Genomic DNA, 14303 nt, shown 5'->3' on the forward strand with positions numbered 1-14303 from the left:
TATACTATATATATATATATATACTATATATATATATATATACATACACAGTTGTTCCCCTGGCCAATAAGGGCTCTGTTGAGGTAGTAAATGCTTTTTGTCATGTTGTTTGCGCGCTTCGCAGTCCTAGCAAAGTGATCAGTGCTAGTGCCTGCGCCAAGCTAGCGGCGCGTCTTGCAGTGCTGCATGCATGCTCCCGCGGGGAATTTTTTGAAAAAATGGTCCAATTTTGGTGCTTTATAGCGTATTCTGAACACAGGTGTATGAAACTCTTGAATCTCTTTTTCAAGTTTGTCAAAAGTTTCATTCACGGCGATGCAGTGCTTTTGCACAAATTTTCTGCTATTATGGCGGTGCAGAATTTTGGCCGAGGCCGGTCCCCGCCTCGCTCGTGTCAATGCAGCGGGAAACACTGTATACTAATATATATATATATATTAGTATTGTATCTGCTTCATCCTACATGGGCTATATATTTCTTCCATCCGCCGCCTGCCCATATTACTATGAACCTACACATATTTAATTATACATTGCTTCATGATAATACAAACTGACTCCTTAAACCTTGACTCCTTGAACTCTTGACTCCTTGACTTCTCTTGAACTCTTGACTCCTTGACTTCTCTTGAACTCTTGACTCCTCTTGAACTCTTGACTCCTTGACTTCTCTTGACTCCTTGACTTCTCTTGAACTCTTGACTCCTTGACTTCTCTTGAACTCTTGACTCCTTGACTTCTCTTGAACTCTTGACTCCTTGACTTCTCTTGAACTCTTGACTCCTCTTGAACTCTTGACTCCGTGACTTCTCTTGACTCCTTGATCTTCGGTCTTGAACTCTTGCACTCCTTGACTTCTCCTTGAACTCTGACTTCCTTGACTTCTCTTGAACTCTTGATGCTTGACTTCTCCTTGAACTCTTGACTCCTTGACTTCTCTTGAACTCTTGATGCCTTGACTCCTTGACTTTCTTCACAGCTTGAATCCTTGAACCAACTCCTTAGGGAGACCGTACAATTTATACTGACCACTAAAAACCATGCACACCGCTCACGAAAAGGTCATGGCGTCTGTGCGAGAGAGAAAGCCAGGTTGAATTCCAACCCGCTCCGCGCATTCTGCAAAATTCAGCGTTTTAATCTAGATTGCCCGTAACCTTTCCTGCGGCGTGAGGCTCAACCTGTGTTTATCGATCTGTCAGCAGCGATGCAGTACTACTCGAGGCAAGCTAACCTGACCCCACAGCCACCCCCAACAACTGTGATACATTGAGATGCTGCAGAAGATATCAAGCCAGCAGCGGCTTGCTCCGATAGTTACAAACACATTAGAAGTAGATAATAGGAATAATATATATAATATATATAATAATAATATAGAATATAGAATATAATAGTATAATTAAATAAAAATAATAATAAAAACAATCAATTATATAATATAAGAATATATAACTATCAATAGGGATAACTAAGGATAGATAGGCGGGATAATGGGGATAGTAGATTATCTACTTCTGGAACACATGAAGCTCGATGCTACATACATATAGCAGCACGCAGCTTAAGAAGGCGTCGCCAGGAATGTTGAAGTTTACAGGACAGCTGACAATTTCAAGCGACGAGCAAACAGAATTGTCGCTGAGGGTCTGCGTCGGTGCATGCGACTCGTGCGTTGCGGGTGAGGGGGTACTGCGTATATGCACCTCGTACGTGTGCGTGTGTATATGTGGGTGTGATCGTTGCACACTGTGGGTGCGCGTGCACGCGTGCATTCGTCGTGTGCGCGTGCGTGCGTGCTGTCGTATGTATATACATAACTTTTCGATGATTGCCTTGCCTAGAATGAAATCCATATTCATGAGAGCTAGCAGCCATTCAGAAGCAGCAGCATCACGGTGCGCACGCCATGAATGCAATCTCGTTGCGACGAAAAAATTGTCATTATTTGCATCACGAAAAAATTCCAGAGTAATGTGAGAAATATCGTATTGAACGATCTGCTCGCTGTTCCATTTTAAATGGAAAAAAATCGCGCACATGCCAGTAATTGCGCAGCTAATCGAACGAAGTTCACAATAGACGCTTCTAAATGTATATTAAAATTCTCAATGCTCTTACAAAGCTGTGTAGATTTGCGAGAGGCGAATGTTAATATATATTTAATACTATAATATATATATTATATCACGTTTGTGTGCTGTGTGGTTGCTGTCGTGCGTGCGTGCGTGCATTGTGTGTGTGGTCGTGTGTGGTTTGTCGGTGCGTGCGTGCGTGTGTAGGTGCGTGGTGCTGCGTGCGTCTCGGTGTGTGTATTATATCGACACTGCTATCACGAACACAATCTGTCTCTGACTGTTCAGACTGCATCAACACCGCATCAAGCTACACGACCCCAGACCTAGCTCAATGAAGACCTTATTCGAGGCTCACAATACACTTGCTGACTTGCCGGAATCGATAGACCAGCGCATCCGATCCCCATCAGCATGGCAGAGCCAGCTCGTGTGACGCTCTTTCGCTCTAGAGACCTGATACCAAGAGCATGACAACCACCGCTGGGGCATAATTGCACAGGAGTGGCATTTGGGAGCCGATGACACTAGAGGGCCATTATACAGAGAACGCAAACCATCTAAACACTGTAATCAATGGCACCTAGTGACACCTACAGCCAACTGCATGCCTATTAGATAACACTGACCATAAGTGCTGTAGGCGATGACATTCGAAGGTGATGTTACAGTGCTACAATGGATGCTAGCAGGGCTAGTATGGGAGCATATCGCGGGTAAGGTAAAGACCAGAAACGTGCAAATCTGCTCTACTTAGAACATAATAGAGTGCAGATGTCTTTATCAGACATGTATCTATAGCCAAAAAAACTACCACACAAAATCCTGCGGCGCTGGTGGACGGCCAGTCACTCCCAGTAGAAATGAGACTAGCATCTATTGGGATCATATTGTTAAGGATTGAAGTCATTGCGGCTTGCCCACAGATTGCTCCCTGCTTCCTCGGCTCACTGACATCCGCTTTGCTTGCATTTTTCGGGCAACCAGATTTTAGGATACTGCAAAGGATCAGGCAGTTGTGAATATTCAGTCATTCTAAAGCCCCATGCTGATTACCCAGGACTCAAACTTTCTTTAGGTTTAGGGTCGATCTACACAGATATGTAGTTCAAATCAACCAACAATCAAAATCAAATCAAATCCAAGTCAATTATTAATAAATCAAATCAATTATAAACCAACAAAACTGCTCATCGTGTGACAAATCTGCTTAAAATAAAATGAACCTCCCGACAATCCGAATGTAGGCCTAACTGTATCTAAAAAATTGTTTTTGTGCAAGTATTGCTTTTTATACAATCAACAATACATATCTTTTTTTTTTAAATCAGTTCGAATTTTAGCTCTGCCTTTACAGAGTGACATATACCGACGATAGGTGCTCTGGGGTTTAACATAAGAAATACGTAAGAAAGCCATAACACAATTGACCTGATGAAAGGTTTGCTCTGAGTCTGAAATTGAGACCATGAACACGAGGAAAGCGAGCAATGCGTGTGGCAAACGCCAACACCCTGCACAGCTGGACCGTTCAAAACCAGAGATCTAAACCCAACGCCGACCCATCCTCAGACCAAACACGTTAGGAGACGGTGCTATTCTGGATTCAGAGCAGTCTGTGTGCGCTGGTTCCTGCACAGTGCCGCGCACCGCTAATGGGTAACTAAAGATGGTAAATCTCAACAGCCCAGATGACGGCCAATTCGAACGAGACGGACCGAGAATTTTAACAAGCTTCGCATAACTGCCCGCTCTACCACTGACCGTACGTACGTTCCTTAGATTCATGAACCATCAGCAAGGGGAAGGTATAACCATACCCAGCGATCGACTCGTGCTACTATGCTTGTATCGCTGCATGATAAGCAACACCTGACCATTGCATACATGCACACCCCGTGATGAAATCAAATGAGCGTGTACAAGGATTGAGTCAGTAGTACAAACACAGAGATGAAGCCCACTGGATAAGGCAGTCGTCTGCATTAGAGCAAGCAACGGGAATGCAGCACACATGTACGAGTATATAGATCTACAGCTGTAAACGAGCACACCTACAAGTCATAGACCTACAGGTGTAAGAAAGTATAATACGTAAAATAATATCTACAGGTGTGTAATGGCATGCCTACGGGTGTGCTAAAGCACACAGGTGTATACCTTATACGCAGGAACATACACGCAGGAACATAGCTATACGCTAAGCCCAATACCCGGCTCCAATTGTTCTAGCCATCTGAGCAAGATAATTGTTTCCTTAGATTTTGTTGCTATGGCGGTCAAGCAAACCCCCAGATTGTCAAGTTTGTGGCCCTTCGTTGACAAATATAATAATTTATGACGTCCCTTACTCCTACCACAACAATGATTGGTTAAAGCTGAGTGTCAATCACATAAGTTTCTCATCTAGGTCAATTCTTACCTTCTTCTTCTAGATGTTTGTTGATCACGAGTTTCCCGTGTCGCAAGTAGTTAAGGACGGGACCGAAAAATGTAGGATCTCTGTCTATCAAATATGCGCCGGACTCATCCTGCAAGAAAAATACATTCGCTTGCTTTACAAATTAATGTTATTGTTAATAATTGGCAGAACTGATAGTAACGTAGAGCACACGTACAGGTGTCAGTTTGTGGTTTTCAATCTATGTCTATTCTGCAGGTATCGGTAACCTTGTAAACTATGGTGGCCTGCGTACACCTGGAGATTCACACCTGATTCATGTGAGGCGTATAATTGTATAATGCATGTGATTGTTGCATGAAGAACCTGAGCTCTCAAGATTGCGATTGCACGCATTCCAAGAGGATAAATTGTATACATGTATAGGTTAACGTCCTCTCCTGCTATATATAACTTACATCAATATATTACGGGCACGCAAAATAATGACTCAATAATAATTTTACAACCCAGTGTTAACTAAATAAATGCGATGTGATTTTTGTAGTTATTGCACCGCCAAATGGGGTGTAGCTCACCATTTTTTAATACAACTATGCGTAGGCCTATATAAGAACTATCCTATATCACATATATATATACAGCATCTGTATTTTCTTTAACCATTATATCTCAAGGTTGACAAAAGGATGTACAATCTAGGATACATGTCAAACTATGATATATTACTAATATTCAATCAGGTTATAACATTAGCCATGAAAAGCAGCCATATCTCTCTATTACTCTCTATATATCTATCACACTGTATGACTGTGGCATTGCTTTCCTTCTCGCTATCTGAGCCAAGTATCCTTCCTACTCTAACTCCACGGTTATCTCTACTGTGTGTGTTCATGTATCTCGTATCTTGTATCTTGGTGTCCCTCTCTTGTATTTCACAAGGGAGGGACCCCAAGATACAAGATACAAGATACATGTGATATATGCTGCCCACCGCCCATCTCTATCACTCACTCCATCCATGTGCATATTAAGTTTCTCTTCGCGGAACCCCTCCCCACACACACACACCTCACATTACACATCGATATCTTACTCAACACTCCTATTGCACACATTATATGTGTTGTGAATCTTGTTTTGCAGATGACTGGCCTAGCAAAATAAACAGGCCCTATAAAGCGCACAGCAAGAGAATCTCACGTTCGTCTCCAGATTCCAAGATAGAAACGGCAAAAGCAAACAAGACCGAATTAGTCAACAGTGCATTCCACCCTGCTAGGCATGCAGGCGGGTAACATTATCTACAGAATACCATCACATGCATCACATTGCTCCTGATTTACTCATGAATCAGAACTTATTCGAGAAATGAAGCTGCTGTGAATAGTTATTCATGCGGCTCTATCATTATCTCATGTGGAAGAAGTGATGGATTAGCATCCAAGTAGATGGGAATATTACAATGACTCACTACTAGCATGTAGAGCTCGGTCTGACACTTGCATTATCGTAAAACAATGTCGCTACTGCGACACCCATGACTTTGGTCACTAGCTTAAAAATTCTACTAACTTACTTCCCTGATTTAAACGGTTATAGCTTAAAATATATTTATGAAATATCATGACTGTGTGCAGCTAACTCATACTATAAGCTGGTTATTCCATCATAAAACATATATACACCTTAAAACCATTTATATACACCTCGTAAAAATGAAACTAAGCAAGCAGTACAGCAATTGTCATTTGCTACACCGGTATTGTAGTATATACTATATAGCATCAGTGTATGATTGAAACACTGGATCATGCTAATGGTAAATGTTCGTTAATATGTAAATTAATTCGGAGTACGACATTTCACGTATGAAATTTTTTATTCTTAAAACCAAAATTAATATTATTAGATTGCCTCAATTTCATACAGCCAAACCATTAGCCTATGAGTTTCACTCAAGGTAAATGCCAAATGCGGACCCTATACAGACAGATGGTTATTCTATCGAAATGAACGCTAACACAGGTTTAACTATAGAATCATTAGCTACTAAAAGATGCACTAATTATAAAACGTGGAAGAAATGTCGCTTGTGATGTAGAAACATTCATATCTCGCTGCTCAAAAGATGTATGCATAAAATGTCTCTGAAAACGCCAGAAAGCTTGAGTGCAGACCTTACATCAATATATGCAAAGTACATGCAAATCAGCAGCAAACTTTGCATGGAATATGCCACTTACTAGTCGGAACGTATTGCAAGCGCATTGTGCACTTTGTGTTCAAGCAGATTTTGGAATTTAGATGAGAAGCTCTTAGTCTTATGCTTACTCTGACGTACACAAGTTATTACAATCTACATTTCAACATCAGACTGCCAAAGTATTTGTCAGAATTTGTAACCTGCCAAGATGCCAGAAACTGGCAGAAAGGCAATTGTACGTCTAAGCAAAACAAGAATGTTCATCACCACAAACAAGGGAGAAGCATTCGAAACACTTTATAAAAAATTGTTCAAGGCGCATTCGTCACAGTTACAGAAAGAACAGAATGTCGGTTCTTACATGTGTAGCATTGCTGTATGAGACTTACTAGTTTTAACACGAGTTTGTGCCTAGCATTCATTCTCTATGTAAACTTTCAGTTTTCACTGGTAAATTTTGACATTGCATAAATCAGCTAGGCTCACCTTTCTATTTGAAATGACAGATTTTAAAATACGAAACCATGGCTGAACACTTACAATTAGATTCATGTAAATCAATTGACTTAAATTTCTTATCAAATACAGGATCTAAAATTGGAGAGAAATTACTGGGATCAGGAGTAATCCTTCACATTTATTAATGATGACAGTGTATATATCTATTAATATATACAATAAAAGGCAAGTGGATTTCCAAAAAAAAGTAAAGTTGTGGAAAATTTAGGTTCGTTATTTTTTGCGAGTAGGTTTATACACAGTGTTCTACATGGCGACCAAAACTCACATCACTGTTCACTAACAGTAACAGGCGAGTAAATACATTGGTCACTGCAGCGCGACCACTCGCTTGCAATTTGCATGCAGAAGCATTATTTACACACGACCTCGCGCCCACCAGGTGCTGAGACTGACACCAGCGTGGCTCTTGCTATTGATTTAACAGTGCTTGCTGGTACATGCGCTGCAATGCGTGACAGACTAATCTGAACTTGTATGGCCTAAGATGCAGTGGCGGTGTCGACTGATCACCGAGTTATCGCTGAATTATTTCGGGGGTGAAGTGTACTAATGATAACAAATTCGTAAGTCTAGAGCGGGCAAGGAACCCCTTACTGAGGCTCCACCATCATAGAGCGCGAAACGATATTTGTTGACCACCTGATTGTTGCATAACATCGATATCCACTGTTTTGAAAGTTTACTAGAGATTGTTAGCAAAAATAAATGGGTTAATTGATGTTGCTCCGACCCTGCTCTACAGATATTGACTACCATGTAAACATTTTGAAAATTGAAGGCCATTAGAGTCATACCCAAAACTTGTTAAAAATTATTAGACAGGAATGAAATGTCACAGCAGTAACATTTAAACAGAAGCGTATAATGACAAATTGTCATTTAATTAAATTGTCACATTAAATTGTCATATAATGACAATTTTGTCATTATACGCTCCTGATTTAAAACTGTTCATATTCTCCCCGTACTTAGCAGGTCCACTTTTTAATAATCTCCCGGCAGTGTATTTATCTAATCTCTGCTTAGCTGCCTGTGATGTTTTTTCATCCTGCTTCCAAAGCTATGTAAAGTAAGATTTTTTTTAAACCTGTTAATTTTATCCTCAGCATCAACAAACTAACTGATAACTGATTAATTATTGCCAGGTCGCGTGGAGGTTTTTGGAATACAACAAACAACATTTCCCCTTCCACTGCAGGGGAGTATAGCAACACCGAACATTTAAACTAGGGGTGAGACCGTACGGGTAGTTCACGATACGATCCGTGTCAGGATAAACCTTTCATGATGCGATAAATATCAAGATACTGTCAAGAGAAATTACCGTAACTGTGCTGTGTTTCCTCACAGTTTAGCTGAGCTTGCAGACAGCATTTCTTATGTCAGTCGTTCGAATGCCTTCATTTCCATACAGGATGACCAAAGTGCACCAAAAAAGCTGACTTATCATATGTTGGTGTGACGATCTTAATAAAATTTTCCGCATCATTCATTTTGCTTGATTTTCCAACCGCCTTAGCAGACTCACGTGGAAATTCTGTGTGTTAAAACCGTTTAGATGGGCTGAAATATGAATCAACGACTATTCAAACTAGTGCTGGCTTACGCATGCCTTACAGTAAATAAATTTAAACATTTCGAGTAGGTTTCCGATTTTGCAAGTAGATGTATTTAACCCAATTGGAGAAAATGCGAGTTGTCTAAAAAGTTAAATTCAAACCCCGAACCTGACATGTATATTCATACATAAAATGTAAATTGTTATAGATCCTGATTTTATCACTACTACCAAGAGTAGATAATAACACATTATTATCTATTATTATTATCTACTCTTGCTACTAATAGCTACGATCCTTAGTCCTTAATCAACTTGCTTCCCAGCAAACTCGACCTGTGTGTTGACTGAACTGAGATTACCCGCCTGGAGGTCCGCCAGCTCGGCTCGTGGATCTACATAAGTTCATTACCCGCCTGGAGATCGGACAGCTCAACTCACAGGCTAACTATAGACAAGCAAGTGCAGCTACTAGAATTAGAGAACAACTAAAAGTGCCTCTAATAGAATATCATCTTAAATACCAGACACTTATATTATCTACTCCTGATTTACATACAATACAAATACATCAACCACCTTTTAAAACTAACCACACAGAAATAATCCCCTACCATACCTTACATATATTGCACTAAAGTCAAGGACACTTTTATTTCAGAGGACCTCCAGGCAGGTCATCTCGACCCACAAGCTGAGCTGGCTGGCCTCTAGGCGGGTAAACTCACCACAATGTGAGCCTAATTAGCAGTTGGGTCGAGTTAATCAGTGCCCATAGCTACTGCTTCCGCATAATATATTGATAGATAACAGCAGAGTGTCTCAGCTAATTCTAAAGTAGTTTGCATGGTGCAGTAACTATTTTTTGCATCATAATGTGGTTAGTGAAATCCTAACTAATGCTGGCTCCAACAACAACAGACCAATTTCAAAAATTTTTGTTGCCATTAATGACTGACGTACATGCATTGGCGAAAGCGAAGTAATCAGTTAGCTTTAGGGTGCTGCCTTCTTGCCACACAAAAGAATTTGTAATTATAAAGGCATTGACTGGGTGTTTAGTGTTTCCACATATTTCTGATTGTTTGAAATCCAGAAAGACATGATACAAGATTGCGTGGCACAGCTTTGATCCTGAGCGCGGATGAGACGCGCAGTTCCGCGGGATATGCGCACGCGACCGCGGGGATGTTCAAGTATGAAGCGCTGTCCGCAGTGGAGACGTGCGCCAAATTCGAGGCCCGGCGCACGTCTCCACAGCGGTCAGCAGATGGTCTGTAGTTTTAGAACTTAGAAGATAACAATGAAGACTTTGTTCTAAATAAGAACTATCGGCAGCTAAATAAGAGCAATATACAGACCTTTAAATTTCTTGACTAGTCGGTCAAAGGGCTTGTTGGGGGTCCATTATGCAGAGCTTCCAATTGAAATGGCCCACGAAATTATCAAGTAGAATTGTGTTTTTCGAAACCCCAAAGAAAATGTCTCCCTCTTACATGCACGCCCTCCCTGAACAATCACGCATTTAGGCGTAAACAATAACAGAGATGAAATTGTGTTGAGTTTGTGGCTCTTGACGCACGTGCATTGACGTACAAGACTGTTGAAAGCACATGCACTTGGAACGTCTCAATAAAAATATATATTGACAAAATTTGATCGGACCGCCTGTGTGCAAAATAGGTGAACGTATGTGAAACATATACAGTTAGTACTTACTGTGACATATCCGTGACTAACTGACACAACTAAATTGGTAAAATGTTCCATGCACCTTAAGAAATTCTGAGAAATTCTGAGGTTATCATCGCAGAACTCACGACACCGCCCATCCTGATGTCACAAAGCTATATGTAAACAAACACGCGTGTTGCGAGGTGCCTGCCTCCGATATCCATTTTGAGGCCCGCTAAGCCAAGCATAAAGCGCGCGGGCAAGACGTCACACACACGTTCATTGGCTAAAACAATCGAGTAGCGCATTTGGGGATTTTCGGAATAATTTAATTTTAAGAAAAACTTCAATGTAACTTTAACTTCAAGAAAAATGTTCAATAAATGACACACTCGTTCACTTCCGAAAGCGGGTAAAAATGCCAGAGTGGCTTTATCAGAGTGGCTATATATATATACCCGGCATATATCTGACGGCTGCCGGGCACGGTCTTCGATTTCTTAAATGCCTGGCAGTTTTTAATTTTCAGCGTTATCTCAAGTAAACAAGGGTTAGGGTTAGGGTTATGGTTAACTGTTTGTACTTATGTATGGTCTGCAGTGCATGCGTTGTACGGTAAAAATACACGCGTCGGTGGTCCTGGTCGAATGGGAATTCTTGACGATCGATTCCCGCGCTGTCAAACTTTTATTGTGGTGGAATTTAATCAGGGTGGAGGTAATTTAAACGGGGCGCAACAATTGAAACAGGGGGGAGTTTTCCCAAACGGAGCGCACGCGCCGTTTGTGCAACGTAGGGAGAACCCTGCCTTCTACATGGCTTTACCTTGCTACTGATATGTGTATACATTCACTTCAAACGTTATTCACTTCTTAAAAGATTGTTTTTCAGAAACTCCGCTTCGTTCCACTTTCCTAAATCATTCGCCATTTCCAAACAATCAGACCAATCAGAGCGAGTCTTACAATAGCCTGGTTCTCGCTTGTATCTGTGGCGCTGCAGGAGGGCTGATATACTCGCTCTGATTGGTCCGATTGTTTGTAAATGGTGAATGAGTTAGGAAAGTGGAACGAAGCGGAGTTTCTGAAAAACAATCTTTTAAGAAGTGAATAACGATTGAACTGAATGTATACACATATCATTAACAAGGTAAAGCCATGTAGAAGGGAACGGTAGGGTTTTTTTTGCGCCAATAGCGGCGTACGGGCCGCATTCACAGCGCATGCATTTTGCATGCGATCTCATGAAATTTCAATGAGCCCCGTTCTGTCCCAATAACCCTCACCAAAATATAAAAAAGGTTATATGGGACAGAATTATTCCGTCTAGTTCAACATAATTAATGTTGTATTCCGATCTGAATGCAAACAGCAAAATATGAGATACTACTCGGCCTTGTATCTTGTATCTTGTATCTTGGTACCCTCTCTTGTATTTCACAAGGCACTCGATTCTACGAGGTGCGGGGTTTATCCAGAGAGAAACAGATTTTAGCCGCCTCCAGTTCTCTAGATATTAGAGTTGAAAGTTTAGTTTCCTCGTCATTGCTGCCAGAACTTTCTGCCTGCATATTCAGACAGTATAGGTCTGTCAGGCTAAGTCGCCCAATCCTAAAATGTGAAAATGTCGGCCGGGATCCAAAACTAGCATTGAGCCAGCCATGTATGATGTTATCAGTGTTAGAATTTAGAGATTGCCAATTGAATTGGATTTCGTCATGCTTACCTTTGCTGTTACAATGCTATTATTCGATACTGCTCGCATAAGTACCTCATTGCACTTGATGCAGCCAAAAGCCTGGCGAATATGGATGCCAGTGGGATTAGAGAAAGTACTGAGGAAGAACATAGGACAAGTCAAAATAGAGAAAAACTTAGAACTCTGACTGAAAATCACGATTGCTGGATTGATTCGAAAGCGAACACATAACAAACGTCAAACCTTGTCCGAATTCAATGCATGGTCCTCCTGACATAGTCGACAGAGAAATGACTGTGGATCTCGGCATAGAGTTGTTTTTGTTGTTAGGAAACATTTTCCACCGACATTTAGCCGCACCCACTGATTCGGAAGGCCGTTCTGATCACTTTTATTAGCACCTTCATGATTTGACACTCCATTCTCAGCCGCCATGACGGAATTCTGAGCGAAGTGGATCCTGGGATACAGCTAATTTATCACATTTTCTCCCGAAAGGTGTCGCCTGTTTTGCCTGCGTTAATCTTTCAAGAAGCTGAGCGTGAAAACTCATCCTGCGTCCCTCTTCTTTTGACGCAGAATCATTTTCATCCTTCTGTATATTCTCTACCCAGGTTGAGACAAGACCATCTGTGAATCAGATAGTGGTGGTTCTTTACACACTTTTAGCTCGGGTGACAAGAGCGTGGAAGAGACAGGTTCAGACATCAATATCAGGTTCAGACATCATAATCATATGTTAATGTTATATATCATAGTACTCATGATGATGCTATTTTACCTAATTACTACTAATACTAGTAATAGTAATACTATTATACTAATTAATATCTATGACTATGATGCAGAGATACTCTGACTCTGGCTCTTGTCGAATAGAATCCTATTACAATGCTGATTTGCTAGAGGTACCTAGCTGTGTTGTTTGACACATATGATATATTTGATATCTACCTACTAATACTATAGCAATTATACCAGGGCCGTAGCTAGGGGGGTGAATAAAACCCGGACCCGGACCCGGAAAACCTGCATAAAACCCGGACCCGGACTAATGTCCGTACTGGTACTAAATGGATCCGGACTGATAGATACAGAATGGGTCGCGGACTGGTACATAATGAGTCCGGACAGGTATAGAATGGGTCCGACTGATACAGAATGAGTCCCGGACTGGTGTAGAATGGGTTAGGGTTAGGACTGGTACATAATGAAACCGGACTGGTGTAGAATGGGTCGCGGACTGGTGTAGAATGGGTTAGGGTTAGGATCTGGTACATAATGAGACCGGACTGATGTAGAATGTGTTCGGACTGGTGTAGAATGGTCCGTACTGATGCAGAATGAGTTATTATTGTTATTATTATTATTATTATTCAAGGAGGGGCTCCAGACCGGACCGATGGATAAAAACCCGGACCCGGACACGAGGTCAGAGTCGCGAGTCCGGGTCGCGCGGTTTTATGCAGGTTTTCCGGGTCGCGGTCGGGTTTTATTCATACCCCCGTAGCTAGCGCGGGGCGGGAGGGGTCAAGGGGCCAGGGGCCCTGAGGGGGCAAGTTCCCCCCAGAAAAATTTGACAAAAATTGGTCAATGGATGTCACCTTCCCAGAACACACCATGCATGCACTGGGTTTTGCACCCCCTCCCCAGGCAAAATGGGTTAGCTACGGTTCTGTATAGTCACAAGCGTGTAATAGCTTTATAAAAATAATAATAGATTAGAGGATGTGTAAATCATGCAAAGCCTGACTTTGTTCATATGTTTTAGATGTTATATTTATTGCCCTGCAGATTTGTCGCTGCGGTGCTGTGATGCCAGCAATTCAACAATGGCCTACCGAAGATAAAAGATACAAAAAAGTAAAGTTGAAGCCCCCTGGCCAGTAACTTTCTCAAGCAGCGGGAACAAGAACATTCCAAGATGAGCAAGAAAAAGAACTTATTAACTGACCAGCTAAAAAAGTCAATACATGTGATGCCAATTGAGCATGTAGAATAAATAACAATATAATTAAGGTAAGAAAAAGAAAGGTTATTCTCTGTATAATGTGATGATAATGATGTGTTTCTTTATAAGCCCAATTCAGCATTTCAGAGCAATTAAGAATCTCAGACAATATATGGCTTTAAATGAATACTGAATATACCAATAAGTGCCTAGTC

At 41.2% G+C, this 14303-nt stretch overlaps 1 protein-coding gene and 1 long non-coding RNA gene across 2 annotated transcripts in view; one reads left to right on the forward strand and one right to left on the reverse strand.

Annotated features, from left to right (window-relative positions):
• The window catches only part of LOC106815410 (BTB/POZ domain-containing protein KCTD5-like), a 30671-nt gene extending 18094 nt beyond the window's left edge, over positions 1–12577 (reverse strand). The window contains exons 1-2 of the mRNA XM_014819866.1: positions 12381–12577; positions 4498–4606 (exon numbers count right to left, since the gene is read on the reverse strand). Coding sequence (XP_014675352.1) covers positions 4498–4606; positions 12381–12572 — 301 coding nt within the window. The 5' untranslated portion in view covers positions 12573–12577. The remainder of the gene's footprint in view (positions 1–4497; positions 4607–12380) is intronic.
• Positions 12578–14137: 1560 nt separating this feature from the next.
• The window catches only part of LOC106815406, a 3429-nt gene continuing 3263 nt past the window's right edge, over positions 14138–14303 (forward strand). Inside the window, exon 1 of the long non-coding RNA XR_001394744.1 lies at positions 14138–14156. This is a non-coding gene — a long non-coding RNA (uncharacterized LOC106815406). The remainder of the gene's footprint in view (positions 14157–14303) is intronic.

Source organism: Priapulus caudatus, unplaced genomic scaffold, assembly GCF_000485595.1.
Source record: "Priapulus caudatus unplaced genomic scaffold, Priapulus_caudatus-5.0.1 Scaffold1107, whole genome shotgun sequence".
NCBI classification, from domain to species: Eukaryota; Metazoa; Priapulida; class Priapulimorpha; order Priapulimorphida; family Priapulidae; genus Priapulus; species Priapulus caudatus.